This window comes from Aegilops tauschii, chromosome 6 (assembly GCF_002575655.3).
Source record: "Aegilops tauschii subsp. strangulata cultivar AL8/78 chromosome 6, Aet v6.0, whole genome shotgun sequence".
NCBI classification, from domain to species: domain Eukaryota; kingdom Viridiplantae; phylum Streptophyta; class Magnoliopsida; order Poales; family Poaceae; genus Aegilops; species Aegilops tauschii.
In genome coordinates this window covers 308,773,678-308,791,085 of record NC_053040.3, presented here as the reverse complement: position 1 = coordinate 308,791,085, position 17,408 = coordinate 308,773,678, and the positions used below count along the sequence as shown (strand labels likewise).

The window sequence follows — 17,408 nt, the reverse complement described above, 5'->3', positions numbered from 1 at the left end:
TCCGTGTATATCAGATAGCAACTCCTTCCCCTGGTCTCTAGAGATGCAACGCAGTGAAACGTCATTTGGTCGCTTCCTGTACAACTCACAGTCCCAGATGAAGTATGCCGTGGCTTGCCGGGACACGCGCTCTGCGTCGTCCTCCTTCTCCGGTAGCGCCCCTTGCATCAGGAATTCCTTGAATTCCTTGGTCCAGCATCCCTCTTGGGGTTCGAGCGCCAAGAGTAGGCGCACTTCTGAGGTCGGGCCACAGGCTGGGCTCCTGTGGCAGGCGGCTGCGGGAGCTCCTCCAGAGGTTGAGCTGTTCCTGAAAGTGGTGGTGTCGCTGATGGCTTGAAGAGCCGTTCCTCAAAGACGCCGGGCTCTTGGGGCTGCCGCTTGGATGCCCTCTTGGCGATGACGTCAGCTTCCTTGTTGGTGCCACGGGGCACGTGCTGCAACTCTAGGCCCAGGAACTACTTCGACATCTTGCGCACCTCCGTGAGGTATGCCTCCATGTGCTCGTCCTTCGGCTCGTATACCTTGTTGGAGAAGTTGACGAGGAGCTACGAGTCGCCTCTAACGGTGAGGCGCTTCACCCCCAGAGCTGCCGCAGCCTTCAGGCCAGCTATGAGGCCTTCGTATTCTACAATGTTGTCGGAGACCTTCTCACCCTGCTGAAAGCAGAGCTGCACAGTGTAGTAGAGCTTGTCCTGAGTGGGCGAGATGAGTACTGCTCCGGCCCCCGCGCCCTAGTGCGCGAAGGCGCCATCGAAATACATGACCCAGCCATCTGGCGCCTCGCTCCCCGGCGAGGTGGACCGGTCTTCTCCTTCTGCAAGCGTCGGGGCATCCGTCCATTCCGCCACGAAGTCAGCGAGTGCAGCTCCCTTGATGACCTTGGTAGTGCTGAACTCCAACTGGAATGCCTGCAGCTCGATGTTCCACTCAGCGACCCTTCCAGCAGAGTTGGCGCTCCTGAGCACTCTCTCCAATTGGTAGGCTGAGACGACCTTGATGTGGTGGCCCTGTAAGTAGTGCCGCAACTTGCGTGAGTCCACCAAGAGCGCGAGCAGGAGCTTCTGGGGCATGGGATATCGTGCTCTCGCGTCTCGCAGCACCGTGCCGACGAAATACACCGGGTGCTCGACGAGGGCTGGCGCGTTGGTGAGGCTCGTGTCTTGCGGAAGTTGGGGTGTCTCCTGAGGTGGTGGAACTCCCGACGCCTGATCACTTGCGGGAATCTTGGCGACGTCGTCCTGCTGAGCTTGGTCTTCTGTTGATGCCGCTACGGCTCTTGCTGCGCCTTCCTGATCTTACGTCATCCCGGATGGCGGCGTAGCTTGGCGCAACGCGCCCTTGGCTTGGTGCTCTTCCCGAACCGCCACCAGCGCCGCGCTGGCGGAGTACGGGGTGGCGGCAAGATAGAGTATTAGAGGCTCGAGAGGTCGTGGCACCACCATCACCGGAGGGCTGGTCAGGTATTTCTTGAGGTCTTGAAAAGCTCGATCGGCCTCCGGGGTCCACTCGAATGGGCCCTTCTTCTTCGTCAGCTTGAAGAAGGGTAAGGCATGCTCTCCCAGCTTGGAGATGAAGCGCCCTAACGCAGTTACCCGACCAGCCAGCTTCTGCATTTCCTTGAGGGTCTGCGGTGGGCTCATGTCCTCAATGGCCTTGATCTTCTCCGGGTTCACCTCGATCCCTTTGTGGGACACGAGGAACCCCAGCAGCTTGCTAGAAGGGACACCAAACACGCACTTCTCTGGGTTAAGTCGCAAGTTCACCTAGCGCAGGCTTGCGAAGGTCTCCTCCAGATCTTGGATCAAGGTTCTTGCCTCCCGAGACTTCACCACAATGTCATTGATGTAGGCCTCCATGTTTCTCCCGAGCTGCCGCCCTAAGGCGATGTGCATCAAACGCTGAAAGGTCGCGCCCGCGTTGCTCAGTCTGAAGGGCATGCAGGTGTAGCAGTACACCCCACACGAGGTCAGGAAGGCTATCTTCTCTACATCTTCTACCGCCATCTTGATTTGGTGATACCCTGAAAACGCATCCAGGAAGCACGGTAGGTCGCACTCGGCGGTGGAGTCGACGATCTGGTCGATGCGTGTAAGCGGGAACGGATCTTGGGGGCAGGCCTTGTTGAGGTTGGTGAAGTCGACGCACATTCGCTCCTTCCCGACCTTCTTCAGCTCAACGACGGGGTTTGCCAGCCATTCGGGGTACCGAACCTCGCGAATGGCACCCGCTGCCTCTAACTTGCGGGTTTCTTGGATGATGAAGGCCTGCTTCTCCGTGGACTGCCGTCTCGCCCGCAGCTTCATGGGGCACACATTGGGGCACACCCTTAAGTGATGCTGAATCACCTCTCTTGGGACCCCCACCAGCTGCTTGGGTTCCCATGCGAATATTTCCTTGTTTGCGCGCAAGAACTTCACCAATGCTTCCTCCTGGCCTGGGTCGAGGCCGGCGCCTATGGTAAAGGTGCCTCCTGAGGACCCATCCTCACCGACCGGCACCTGCTTGGTTTCCGCCTTGTCTTGGGTGAACAGCTGCTTCTTCTTGGTTGGTGCAGCTCCCTTGGCCTTGGGGGTGCCTTTACCGGCGGGCTGCGCCGCCGCGGCGGTCTTGAGGGCGAGTTTAAGCGCCGTCAAGGCCTCCTTGGCGTCCCCCTTGACGGTGAGGACGCCTTTGCTTCTAGGCATCTTCATGAGGTTGTAGGCCGGATTGGTCGCCGCCATGAACTGGGCCAGAGCTGGGTACCCGAGGATGGCATTATACAGGAGGCCGATCCGGGTGATGTCAAAGTCGACCATCTCGGTGCGGTAGTTGTCGCGCATGCCGAAGGTGACAGGGAGGCGAATCTGCCCCAGGGAGTGGGCGACACCGCCGCCAACTCCTGAGAAAGGCTTGCTGAGGCTGAGCCGCTCGAGCGGCACATGAAGAAGACTGAAGGCCTCCACGGAGAGCATGTTGAGGCCGGCGCCGCCGTCGATGAGGGTCTTGGTGACGGCCACGTCACAGATGGTGGGCGTGCAGAGCATCGGGAGCGCGCCCGAGTCGGCGGTGATGACGGGGTGGTCTTCTGAGTCGAAGGTGAGGTCGGCTTTGGGCGCGGCCCAGCCCGGCGGAGCCCCCGAGCGCTTGGAAGCAGCGCCGATCTGGCGAAGGAATGGCTTGATATGGTGATCCGAAGGCGGTGCTTGAGAGCCGCCTAGCAAGGCCGCGACCGCGTGGTGCGCCGGCACCGCGTAACGCGCTGCGCAACTCCTCCCAAGACGCCAACGTGGATCCAGGGAGGTTGAGCAGCCAGGTGCGCGGCTCGCCAGCGAGGGCCATGGGAACCCAGTTGGCCATGACCTTGTCGTCCCCTCCAGCCTCGAAGACGGCCTCTTCGTATGCTAGCAGGAAAGCTGACGGGTCCGCTGCGCCGTCGTAGCGCGGCGGCATCTCCAGCTTGAACTTGGGCGGCCATCATACCTGCCGCAAGGCGGGGGGCAGGGCTCGAAGCCCCCTGTCCCCGTCGTCAGCGCCTGTCGTCAGAGCTGGGAGCGAGACGCCTGCCATGCGGGCAGAGCACGGCGGCGACGGAGCGCAGATCGACGGACGGAAAGCTACGGCACACCCCTACCTGGCGCACCAAATGTCGGATCACGGGTTCCGGGAAAACCCTCAAGGTTCGAACACTGGGGTGCGCACGAAGATCTCCCCCTACCGATCCACGTCCTAGCTTCGCTAAGATCTCGAGGGCTAACTCGACGAACGCATAACATGAAAGACACAAGATTTATACTGGTTCCGTCCACCGTTGTGGTGTAATACCCTACTCCAGTGTGGTGGTGGTGGATTGCCTCTTGGGCTTATGGATGAACGGTACAAGGGGAAGAACAGCCTCCTGAGGTTGAGGTGTTCTTGTGCTCTGTGTGACTAAGGGTTGGCTCAAGATCAGATTGATCCGTCTCTGAATGAGTCCCTCTCTCCTTTACAGTGGTGGCTAGTCCTACTTATATAGGCCCTGGTCCTCTCCCAACATATTGAGCGGGAAGGGAGCCAACAACGGCCAATTTGAAAGGGGACAGCTAGTACAGCTTATCCTGACAAAACGGTCTTCGCCTGCAAAAGGCTCTGGTGGTGACGCCGCTTTGGGCTCCATGGTGACCTCCGTCTTGCCGTCCTGCTGGTCTTGGTCTCTTTGCACCGACATGGAAACCTTTGCTTGACACCTCGATACTCCGCGCCTGCGCTTGCTTTCTTAGCAACAAAGGGGAAACAAGGTCACTACGCGCGCTGGCGCCTACCTGTCGCCCGCCTGATCTTGATCGTCATGGCTCACGTCACGAGAACCTCGCGAGGTTTGCCTTGCCTTGATCTCTCCGCTCCTCGCGAGCCAACCTGGTGACGCAGCTCAGGAGGAGGTCTTGTGTCGTCCGCCTCCCGAGGCTTGGCCCCTCGCGAGGGTCTTGAACGCCTTGTTGATGAAGATGGGCCATACGGGCCCACGCACACAGCCATGCCGTGGGCCGCAGGCAGGCAAGTCTGGGGACCCCCGTTCCCAGGACGCCGACACGTCTGCTACCTTTTCTGTCAACTATGTGATGCGATGATAAATTCCGTATGTGCGACGATAAATTCCGCACGAAGTCATTTTGCAGACGTCCATTTTACATTATGCATGTCATTATCTTCGTTATATCTTTTCATGCATGATGAATTGTCTTCATAAGTTGAAGAGGATCTCCACAAGTACAACCTGCCATGTGCATTTGCATTCCAAAGCAAAACACTTATATGCGCATCTTCAGGGGGAGCCTTTTGCTACTTACGAAGACAATATCTCAATCCTTTACAATTTGACATACTTTTATCCCCGTTGAAAACTTCAACCAGTTTGTCATCAATCACCAAAAAGGGGGAGATTGTAAGTGCATCTAGTGCCACCCCTAGTTGGTTTTGGAGTATTGACGACAAACTTGGTTGAGGGACTAATGTGTTTGTGAGAATTGCAGGATAACACAGGTAGTACTCCCTCATTGATTCGGTTTACCTACCGGAGATGACCCCTAAAAATGTGTGAAGACATTGAAGACAATGGTGGTATGTGAAGATATTCACAACGAAGATTATGACTCGAGAAGACATTCACGTGAAGACTATGGAGTGCAAAGACATAGTTGTTTCATAGTTTCCTTTTTCTTCTTTGTTGAGTCATAGGAACCACCGTACTGTTAAGTGGGGTCCAAGTGAACAAAGTCAGAGTGACTGAAGTGATGCTCAACCAAATCCTATGTCTTCGAGCGAAGACAATGAGAGCAAATCTTATCCAGAGCTGGATGAGTCAGCTATACTAGTAGCCCAAGTCAAGCTGATGCATGTGTTTGAAATCTTACCGTTGGAACACGTGTCAGTTCGTTAGTGACCCAGGGTCATTTCGGACAAATCAGGTCGGGTTGCCTAGTGGCTATAAATAGCCCACCCCCTACACCATATATTGGTGGCTGCTCAGAGTTAGTGCACGGCTTTTGTCATTTGAGAGCAACCCACCTCCGAAGCATTTGAGAGAGAGATCCTTGCGAGGACAAAGCCCATAACACCCAGAGCCCAAAGAGTGTTTGGCATCACTGAAGTCTTTCTGTCCGCGTGACTTGAAGACTTGTTACACTTGAGGATTGTGAATCCTCCAGCCGGTTAGGCGTCGCGTTCTGATTATCCAAGAGTCATTGTGGATTGCCGGTGAACGAAGTCTGTGAAGGTTTGGAAGTCTACCTTGAAGACTTACCAGAGTGATTGGGCGAGGACTACGTGTCCTTAGCTCAAGGGGAATAAGGTGCAGATGCGATCTTCTGAGTTGAATCTCAGCCTCCCTAACCAGATGTATAGTTGTCACAGCAACTGGAACTGGTCCAACAAATCCTTGTCCTCTCCAAGCAACTAGTTCTATCTCTTCCTTCACTTATTTACAGTTTGTCTTCGTGAAGTCGTTTGCATGCTTGCCTGATCTGTTTGACTTCACTGTGTGACGACTATTGTTGTTTGGCTTCATACCATCTTCCATCTTGATCCATACTACCTGGCTGCTAATAGTCTTCGTGCGTTAGCTTCATTACTTGCTTGACTATGGCTTGTATCTAGTGTAGTCTACCTTCCGCTGCATATCAATAGGTTCATTTCTATTGTTTGTCTTTGAAACTTTCATGTTTTGAAGACTTTCATAAAAGTCGCCTATTCACCCCCCCTCTAGTCGATAACTAGCACTTTCAAAAACTAACTAGTAAAAGGTACGTGCCATGCATGTGTAGATTTAAGGATTTTTTTTCCAAATGTTGTATGTTGAGAGGGATTGAAGGCATTTTTAATCACTACATAATTAGGTTGTTAGTATTTATTAAATTCTTTTTTCAAGTAAAGTCCATACACATACATGCATAGAATGATTAGTCTATCTGATCATTTAGATATTTACATAAAAGATTGTTTGTGAGAACAATGGAAAAGTTGGGCCATAATATTTGTAAAACGAATTCATAAGTGGAAGTGGCAAAATGGAGAGGCCGAGGGTCTTTTTTTACAAAAAGAAGTAGCAAAGCAGCCTTCGGGCTCTCATGCACCAGTAATAATAAAGAAAATCATGCATGCATATTGGGGTGTTCTTTAGCATAGTAAAAGGTTTCAAAAAAGGATACCAAGATTTGCATGTCGTAAAAATAACAAGCAGCGGGGGGTAAAAGAAAGGTAATTCAAATCGATAGAAACATGGCAGCAGAGTTCTTTTTCGCACACGCCAGATTCATTAGAATTATTTGATACACGTATACTATCCCTGCGAATTTAAAGCAACCCCTGCGTGTTGGTTCGTTAGAATACACTATCCAGTGGTCTATACATGGCCCCGTAGTCCTCTATTTACAGCAACTGAATTTGAGCCATTTGATTACAAAGATCCAATGGTTTATATAACTTGATACTGGTATACTATATAGGAGTACGGATTATGTTTAAATCTGGTAAGTGAGTACTTATAATCAGACAACTAAGCATATTTAAAATATGACAACTATGTGTTTGAAATCCGGCAAGTAAGATCTTATAATCTGGCATCTATGTGCTTGTAATTTGGAAACTAATTATTTTCGATTGGGTAATCAAATACTTAAATAATGCATCCATGTATCACTGCTGAACCTGTGGAGAAGGAAGCAGAGGACATCTAAGGTGTGAAAGCAATAAGAAGAGAGCGAGAGTCCAGATCCAGAGTTGCTTTGCCGCTAGCTAGTTGGGTCCAAGACAAATAAGCAGTGTTGGAGCTACGATGAAATAGCTAGGCGGGCCAGCCAAAAGGAAAACAAAAGAAAAATTCTAAACCATATTAGTTCTAAGGCATTAGTCAGCACTCAATTATTTTGAAAACCATCACAATTCTGAACCATCTCTCTTTCTTTTAAAAACCAAATTAATTGTTCACTGACTGGCCTCGCCCATGGCAAAATATCTAGTATCTGAATTTAAAATTTGTAATGTTTGTAAGCAGTAGTTGATGAAATAATTCATGCTACCAAATCTGTAACTGCAAAGAGCACATTACACCTATGGGGGATTTCCTACGGATTTAAAATTCAGAAATGTGTGTGTACTGGGATTCTGAATTGCGATTCTCTAATTTCTGTAGCCTATAGGAAAATTGCTATTGTGAATTTTAGATGATGCACTGCTAGATGTGAGGCGTGCTGGTCTGCTCTGCTCGTAGACTGGGCTACGCATTCAGGCTGCGAACAACAGCAAAGACCGTTGTGCATTCAGGCTGGCAAGAAGAAAAGTATCTCATGCATGCTGCTCAGGGAGTGGACTCAACAACAACAACAGCAACAACAACAAAGCCTTTAGTCCCAAACAAGTTGGGGTAGGCTAGAGGTGAAACCCATAAGATCTCAGGGAGTGGACTCAGCAGAAGTAAATTTATTTTATTTTGGGCAGGGTGGGCCATGGCACGTTTTTTCCTCACGTAGCTCCGCCAGTGCAAATAGGTGATCTCACTTGGTTTAATCACATGTATGTATGTGATGTATAGGTGATGACGTCTAATTGTGCAAAAGATTAAGTTCAAGTAATTTTCTAAGAAATCATGAGAACAAATATAGCATGGGCATACACAGTATGAAAACTGCCCAAAATATGGACAGAATAAATTGAACCCATGTATGAATTGTTGTCTTTGTAGATAACATATGAAGGTGTCATAAAACATTCAACGGTTGCCAAGTGGATCATATTCATGTAAGAAGCAAAGAATACTGAGAAAATATCTAGTCGTTTTATTAAAGTGATACATGCTTCATTGTTTCAAATTCAAATTATTCTTCTACCTCTGTTTAGGCTAACTTTATAATTATTGATTATTGTACTGCTAGATCTCTTGAAAAAAAATAAGCATTCTGAAATGGTTAGCACACTTCAAACCCTGACTTACAACTGCAGATTGTACGGTGTCTGTGTACCCTTTCTTCTTGTTGCTGTAATGGCATTCCTTAAACAAATCCAATGCATTGGGTTCTTCATCTTTGTATTTTTCTCCCTAAAAACAACATATATGCAACAAGATTACTTTTGTATTTACCGCCACTTCAGATTCAGTGACCATGAAGAAAGAACATATACAATACAAAGTGAACTTTCCTTTGTCCATTTGTTCAGGATAAGATACCAGTGATTAGATAAAGCATTTATTGGCTGAAGCCAAGGAAACAATATATACAATAACTATGTATAAGCAAAATTTGACAGGTGGAGAATCTACAACCATAGGTCTGACTTACCAAATTAACACAATGCACAGGATAGCTGCGCGAACCAGTTGTTTGATGGAACTTAACTTGAGCATGGTTCGCTTTATTCTTTTGAGAGATCTCCTGCATCAAAAGATCAAATACAAGTAAGGCACTTTGTAGGTTAGCATGTACTCCCTCTGTCCCATAATATAAGATGTTATTATAACCGATACTCACATATCGGTTGTAATAGCATCTTATATTATGGGACGGAGGGAGTAGAAGAAAAGAGTTAGGTTTTCAGGAAGAAGTGTACCATTTTTGTGGGATTCTTCCAACTTTCCACAAGGGCATTCCATTGGTCATCAGTCATTGATTTGACAGGAGAAATTCTCGTCACCAAATTGAGAGGGAAAGGATCAAAATACTTCTTCTTGAGCCTGTATTGCTGCTGGCGTACTGCTGACTTCATCATTTGTGTACAAGCCTTCGTAACTGGTGCAGCTTCAGTGTCCATGTGGTACTTTATCTACGCAGAATGGAAAACATGTGTAAGAATCACAATATAGATGTAGAGTTTAAGTACATAAATAAGAATAAAAGAAGAGATATCTGCATATCTGTCCATACAGAAATGTTGTGTTCGCGAACAAAGCTGTCCTATCTTATGTTGCTTTTCTTAAATTCTTCACTTTGATACGTCTCCGTCGTATCTACTTTTCCAAACACTTTTGCCCTTGTTTTGGACTCTAACTTGCATGATTTGAATGGAACTAACCCGGACTGACGCTGTTCTCAGCAGAATTGCCATGGTGTTATTTTTGTGCAGAAACAAAAGTTCTCGGAATGACCTGAAACTTCACGGATATTATTTTTGGAAATAATAAAAAATACCGGCGAAAGAATCAAGGCCAGGGGGCCCACACCCTGTCCACGAGGGTGGGAGGCGCGCCCCCCTGGGGGGCGCCCCCTGCCTCGTGGGCCCCCTGGTGCTCCACCGACCTCAACTCCAACTCTATATATTCATGTTCGGGGAGAAAAAAATCAGAGAGTAGAATTCATCGCGTTTTACAATACGGAGCCGCCGCCAAGCCCTAATCTCTCTCAGGAGGGCTGATTTGGAGTCCGTTTGGGGCTCCGGAGAGGGGGATCCGTCGCCATCGTCATCATCAACCATCCTCCATCACAAATTTCATGATGCTCACCGTCGTGCGTGAGTAATTCCATCGTAGGCTTGCTGGAAGGTGATGGGTTGGATGAGATTTATCATGTAATCGAGTTAGTTTTGTTAGGGTTTGATCCCTAGTATCCACAATGTTCTGAGATTGATGTTGCTATGACTTTGCTATGCTTAATGCTTGTCACTAGGGCCCGAGTGCCATGATTTCAGATCTGAACCTATTATGTTTTCATGAATATATGTGAGTTCTATATCCTATCTTGCAAGTCAATAGTCACCTACTATGTGTTATGATCCGGCAACCCCTAAGTGACAATAATCGGGACCACTCCCGGTGATGACCGTAGTTTGAGGAGTTCATGTATTCACCATGTGTTAATGCTTTGGTCTGGTACTCTATTAAAAGGAGGCCTTAATATCCCTTAGTTTCCACTAGGACCCCGCTATCACGGGAGGGTAGGACAAAAGATGTCATGCAAGTTCTTTTCCATAAGCACGTATGACTATATTCGGAATAGATGCCTACATTACATTGATGAATTGGAGCTAGTTCTGTGTCACCCTATGTTATGACTGTTGCATGAATAATCGCATCCAACATAATTCTCCATCACCGATCCAATGCCTACGAGCTTTTCACATATTGTTCTTCGCTTATTTACTTTTCCGTTGCCATTGTTACAATCACTACTAAACTATCACTGTTACTTTTGCCGCCGTTACCGCTACTTTGCTACTAAATACTTTACTGCAGATATTAAGTTATCCAGGTGTGGTTGAATTGACAACTCAACTGCTAATACTTGAGAATATTCTTTGGCTCCCCTTGTGTCGAATCAATAAATTTGGGTTGAATACTCTGCCCTCGAAAACTATTGCCATCCCCTATACTTGTGGGTTATCAAGACTATTTTCTGGCGCTGTTGCCGGGGAGCATAGCTCTATTCTTTGAGTCACTTGGGATTTATATCTACCGGTCACTATGAGGAACTTGAAAGACGAGAAAACCAAAATTTATCCCTCAACTACGAGGGGAGGTAAAGAACTGCCATCTAGCTCTGCACTTGATTCACCTTCTGTTTTGAGTAAGCTTGCGACACCTAAACCTGCTTCTGCTATTAATTCTGATATGTCGCATGTGATTGATGATGCCACTTCTGCTATGCATGATACTTATGATGAAACTACTTCTATGCTTGATAATACTGTGCCACTAGGTGAATTTCTGGATGAACAACTTGCTAGGGCTAGAGAGAATGAAATTATTGAAACTGATAATATTGATGAAAGTGATGATGAAGATTCTCCTCCTAGATATGAATTGCCTGTCGTGCCTGAGGGTTATGTTATGGATGAAGAAACTGCTAGAGACTTTCTTGCTTGCAATGATAGGAGCGATCTTAAGAAATTATTAGCTAAGCTGAAAGAAAAATCTCTGAATGCTAGAATGAAATATGATCCTGCTTATGCTACTTCACCTATCTTTGTTACTGATAAGGATTATGATTTCTCTGTCGATCCTGAGATAATTACTCTGGTTCAATCTGCTCCTTTCTATGGCTATGAATCTGAAACTGTTGTGGCACATCTTACTAAATTAAATGATATAGCCACCCTATTCACTAATGATGAGAAAACTCGTTACTACTATATCCTTAAATTATTTCCGTTCTCTTTAAATGGTGATGCTAAGACATGGATTAATTCTCTTGATCCTGGTTGTGTGCGTAGTCCGCAGGATATGATTTATTACTTCTCTGCTAAATATTTCCCTGCTTATAAGAAACAAGCTGCTTTAAGGGATATATATAATTTTGTGCAAATTGAAGAAGAGAGTCTCCCACAAGCTTGGGGGAGGCTTCTCCAATTACTTAATGCTTTGCCTGATCATCCTCTCAAGAAAAATGAAATACTTGATATCTTTTATAATGGACTAACCGATGCTTCCAGAGACCACCTGGATAGTTGTGCTGGTTGTGTTTTCAGGGAAAGAACTGTTGATGAAGCTGAAATTCTATTGAATAATATGTTGGCAAAGGAAAATAATTGGACACTTCCTAAACCAACTCCTCATCCAACTACGAAGAAAAGGGGTATTCTATTTCTCAGACCTAAAGATATGCAAGAGGCAAAGAAAATCTATGAAAGAAAAAGGTATTAAAGCTGAAGATGTTAAGAATTTACCTCCTGTGGAAGAAATACATGGTCTTTATTTACCGCATGTTGAAGAAACACATGGTCTTGCTAACCCGACACATGTAGTAAATGTAAATTCTCTCTATAGATATGATAAAGCTGAAATCCCGCCTACTAAGTTTGCTAGCCAATGCCTGGATGAGTTTGATAACTTTATGGTTAAGCAAGAAGATTTCAATGCTTATTTTGGTATACAATTAAAACGCAATGCTTATATGATTGAACACTTGAGTGATTATATGTCTAGAGTTAAAGGTGAACCCAAACTTATTAATAAACATGCTTCTATGGTCACCACTCAAGTACAACAAGTACTTAAAGCTCAGAATGATTTGCTCAATGAATTAAAGAGTAAGAATAATGACTTTGCTGTTAGAGTTGCAACTAGAGGGGGTAAAATTACTCAGGAACCTCTGTATCCTGAGGGCCACCCTAAGAGAATTGAGCAAGATTCTCATAGAACTAATAAAGATGCACCTAGTCCTTCTAAAAGGAAGAAAAAGAAAAATGATAGGACTTTGCATGCTTCTAGTGAACCTATTGTTGACACACTTGAGAATCCCAATGATATTTCTATTTCTGATGCTGAAACACAATCTGGTAATGAACATGAACCTAGTGATAATGTTAATGATGATGTTCATGTTGATGCTCTACCTAGTAATAACAATGATGTACAAATTGAACCTGCTGTTGATCTTGATAACCCACAATCAAAGAATCAACGTTATGATAAGAGAGACTTTGTTGCTAGGAAGCACGGTAAAGAAAGAGAGCCATGGGTTCAGAAACCCATGCCTTTTCCTCCTAAACCATCCAAGAAAAAGGATGATGAGGATTTTGAGAGCTTTGCTGAAATGATTAGACCTATCTCTTTTTGCGTATGCGTTTGACTGATATGCTTAAAATGAATCCCTATGCCATGTATATGAAAGAAATTGTTACAAATAAAAGAAAGATACCGGAAGCTGAAATTTCCACCATGCTTGCTAATTATACTTTTAAGGGTGGAAAACCAAAGAAACTTGGAGATCCAGGGGTACCAACTATACCATGCTCCATTAAAAGAAACTATGTTAGAACTGCTTTATGTGATCTTGGAGCCGGTGTTAGTGTTATGCCTCTCTCTTTATATCGTAGACTTGATTTGAAGAAGTTGACACCTACTGAAATATCTTTTCAAATGGCTGATAAATCAACTGCTATACCTGTCGGTGTTTGTGAGGATGTGCCTCTTGTGGTTGCGAACGTTACTATTTTAACGAAATTTGTTATTCTTGATATAACCGAGGATGATAGTATGTCTATTATTCTTGGAAGACCCTTTTTGAACACTGCAGGGGATGTTATTGATTGCAACAAAGGCAATTTCACTTTTCATGTTAATGGTAATGAGCATACGGTACACTTTCCGAGGAAACAACCGCAAGTTCATAGTATAAACTCTATTGGAACAATACCATTGATTATTTTTGGAGGTTTTGAATTTCCTCTACCTACTGTCAAGAAGAAATATGATATTCTTATTATTGGGGACGTGCATATCCCCGTTGAGGTAACTTAGTGCTATTCAAAATTTCTCCGAATTCATGCGATTCGGAATGAGTTTGTTAACATGACTTGATCAACCTTGTTAGTGGATTCCTTTTGATGAACATGAGATGGATGAAGTTAGAAGGCACAACCTTCTGTACACTCCTTTTACTTTCTGTTATTTAGATTAAATGAAGCAAAAATAGTATTTTCTGCCTGTTTTCTGAATTATCCATTCAATAAAAAATACCCCAAAAATAAAAGTTCTCCAAATGCCCTGAAATTGAAATATGATTTTTTCTAGAATATTTAAGAATATTTGGCACTGAGAACACATCAGGGGAGAAAGCACCTGGCCACGAGGGTCCAGGGCGCGCCCCCTGCCTTGTGGGCCCATGGTGGCTCCCCTCCACTTATTCCAGCCACCACAGACTCCTTCTTCCTCCCAAAAAAATCACCAGCCAGCTCAAGCACGAGTTCTAGCTCATCTTGCTGCCATTTTCGATCTCCTTGCTCAAAGCTCCACTCACAAAACTGCTTTGGGGGATTGTTCTTTGGTATGTGGCTCCTCCAATGGTCCAATTAGTTTTTGTTCTAGTGCTTTATTCATTGCAAATTTTTGCTGCCTAGGTGACCCTGTTCTTGAGCTTGCATGTCAAATTTATTTGGTCCCAAGTAGTTCTAATGCATGATATAGTCTCTAGGCACTTGTGGGAGTAGTTGCTATCAATTTTGTTGAGTTTGGTTCACTTTTATTTGAAGTTACTAAAATTTTAAGAAATTTTCAGAAAATGATGAAGAGATTTTTGAGGGGCTCTTCGAGCCGAAGCTCGAAGGATAAGCAAAGTGAAGAAGATAAGAGCCCAAATATAATATCCCTCGCACCGCGGAGGTTCGGCCGTGTGAATGGCCTTGTGATGAGTTCTTGAGAGCATCCGGGATTTATGATGATTTCTATGAGTTGGTTGAGAATGCGGGCCTCACCGACTTCCTCCGCGACCAGCGCGAACAGTATCTCCTACTCACTAATATCTTTGTGCAAAATTTTCATTTTCATGCTAGCAGGTCACCACCTTCGGTGGATTTTTATTTATATGATGAGTATAAGGAGATGTCCCTTTATGAAATTTGTGAGGTTTGCAAGTTGCCCTTTTCGGGCAGCGTAGAGGAACCACATCGTAACGATGTGGAGGGGTTTATTGATACAATTGCTGTAGGGGAAATCAGGAAGGTTTCTGATGCAAGAATTACTAGCATACACTTTCCTATTCTACGTTACTTTGCAATATTTGCTAGTAGATGCTTAATTGGTCGCGGAAACTGTGGCAACCTCAGTGCCCCTGATATTATCATTCTGTGCCATGCCTTGTTCCGTGATAACACTATTAGTATGGGCGCTATTGTTGCCAAGCGGTTAAAACTGAACCGTACTAAGGGTCCCATCCTGGGAGGTATCATCGCCTCGCGCCTTGCTGCACACTTTAACATACCAATTAGGCATTATGAGTGTCGGTGTACAAAAGTAGGGGCTCTCCTTTTCACCCCTTTACTTGTGCACAGGCAGTCAGAGTCGCGCGCCGCGGCCGCACGTAGCAGGGCAAAGGAGGGAAGCCGGAGAGAAGCCGAAGCACAAGACGGTCGAGGCAACACCAAGACCAGAAACACCAAAGAGCAAGAGGGCGAGGTGGACTCCCCCGGCAAGATCCTTGTCGGGGCGGCCTCCGCGGCCCCGGCAAGAGCCTTGCCGGGGCAACCTGCCCAAACACTGGTAGAGCGAGCCAACCTTGAGCCCAAAGGTTCCAAGCACCGTCAACAACTGTACTGGAACTAGGGCTCGGGAGGCACCTCTGCGGTGGCATGCAGATCTTTGTCAAGATCATAAACACACAAGATCATATGAGGACCAGAAGACAACGACCCTCGGCAAGATCCTTGCTGAGGAAAGCCACAAGATCCCGGCAAGATCCTTGCCGGCGACGACTGCAACGCCACGACAAGACCCTTGCCAAGGGCATCAGCGGGGCCACAGCCAGGCTCGCGTCTACCAAGACTCCACCGCCGTCCCCAAGAAGCTGCTAGCTCAACCAGCTGGGCAGGCACCTGCGTGGCGACGGGCGGCTTCCGAGCCAACTCAGCAAGCACCTGCGTGGTGGTATGCAGATCTTCGTGAAGACCCTACCACCGCGCCACCTTAGCTGCCTGCCTGCCTACATGGCACTGCACGCATCGCTGGCCTGGGCGCGTGTCGAAGCGAGGCGAGGCGGCAATGGACGGGACGGGCTCCGTTCCCGTCCCCGATAAAGCAAGGGGACACCTAAGAGATGCATTAAATGCGTCTTGTCCTGTAATGCGGGCGATAAGCTCGCAGTACTGTAGGCCTTTCCACCTCCTGTGTGCCACTGTGGCAGCCCCTTTCGACTATAAAAGGAGGCCCATGGCATACTTGAGAGGGATTCGGCTGTTTTGAACGACGCAGCCACGATAGTTAGTTCGAGAGCTCAAGAACTCTCTCAAATACACACCAAAGCAGGACTAGGGTATTACGCATCTTTGCGGCCCGAACCTGGGTAAACGATTTTCTGTTGACTGTTAATCCTGCTCTTTTCGCAACTCCATGCCCCGCCAATCGTAGTAGGGATTCTTGTGATCCCATAGGTGTCGTTTCCCACCGACTTCTTTGGCGCGCCAGGTAGGGGGCGCAATTGTGAGAATCTGGTCTAGCAGTTAGCCTAGCAGTTCTTCATCGCCATGGCTCCCAAGAAGAAGACGATCATGGCGATCGGCTCATCGGGAGCCGAACGGCCCGTGCCAGTGCGGACGAGCAGCGGGCCGATTGCAGACAGAACCCAAGCCGCGTCCCGCGAACACCAGCATCGCTCTGGCAATCAGAGCCTGGGGAGCGGCGTCGCTCGTGCGCCAGACGACGGGCCGCGCATTGCCAAGTCCAAAGACGTGGCTGGGCCCCCCGCAGGCGGCGCGGGGCCCTCCAGAGTTGTCGTTGTGCCCCCTGCGGGCGGAGCGGCGACCTGCAAGACGCCCACCCCGGCGCTCACGGCGTGATCTTCGCATGGTGTGCACGACGAGCAGCGTCACCACGCTGGTGACCCTGGACACCGTCGTGGGAAGAGCCCTGTGCACCGTCTGTGGGACGAAGGAGTCCAGCATGCCCGCCGAAGTGCTGGCAAAAATGGCACGCAGCCACTGGACCGTGATATCTCCTTCTAACGTGGTTAGAAGTCGAAGCGCGCCATGGTCCATGCAGCTTTTGCCAGCACCCACGCCAGCAGAAGCTTTGGCGCGTGCGCAGCTGCTCCTCGACTTCCCTCCTGCTGCGGAGAAGCTCGACGAGTGGAGGGCCACCATCCGAAGCCTTGTCACCGTCGCCAATAAAGATGATCCGCGACCGGCGGGGCCCTCGGGCCGGCGCTCTGTCGAGCCACCACATGCCAGCGGTGGGAGGACCGGGGGAGCTGCGGCCATGGTGCACTCTCCTCCTCCATGCCCGCCGTCGCGGGTGTCGGTCCGTCGTGATGACGCTTGTGATAACATCTCCATAGCGTCATCCGATCCACGGACCCACCGCAACCAGCGCCAAGTTCTTCGAGAGCGAGCCCATGAAGACGCTCGAACCACCATCGAGCACCGGCGCGATACACGCCACCAGTCGGATAAGCGGGCGGGACCCGCAATGGACCACCCGGCACCGGGGGGCTCTGGCGGCCTACCTTACGAGGTCGGTTGCCCAGCCTTCACCCGTGAGC

The 17,408-nt window shown here is 47.8% G+C and overlaps 1 protein-coding gene across 1 annotated transcript in view; it reads right to left on the bottom strand.

Annotated features, from left to right (window-relative positions):
* Positions 1–17,408, bottom strand: part of LOC141026045 (uncharacterized) — a 192,628-nt gene that overhangs the window by 123,048 nt on the left and 52,172 nt on the right. Inside the window, exons 6-9 of the mRNA XM_073501995.1 lie at positions 10,642–10,661; positions 9,055–9,267; positions 8,787–8,879; positions 8,431–8,545 (exon numbers count right to left, since the gene is read on the bottom strand). Of these exons, the coding sequence (XP_073358096.1) occupies positions 8,431–8,545; positions 8,787–8,879; positions 9,055–9,267; positions 10,642–10,661 (441 nt within the window). The remainder of the gene's footprint in view (positions 1–8,430; positions 8,546–8,786; positions 8,880–9,054; positions 9,268–10,641; positions 10,662–17,408) is intronic.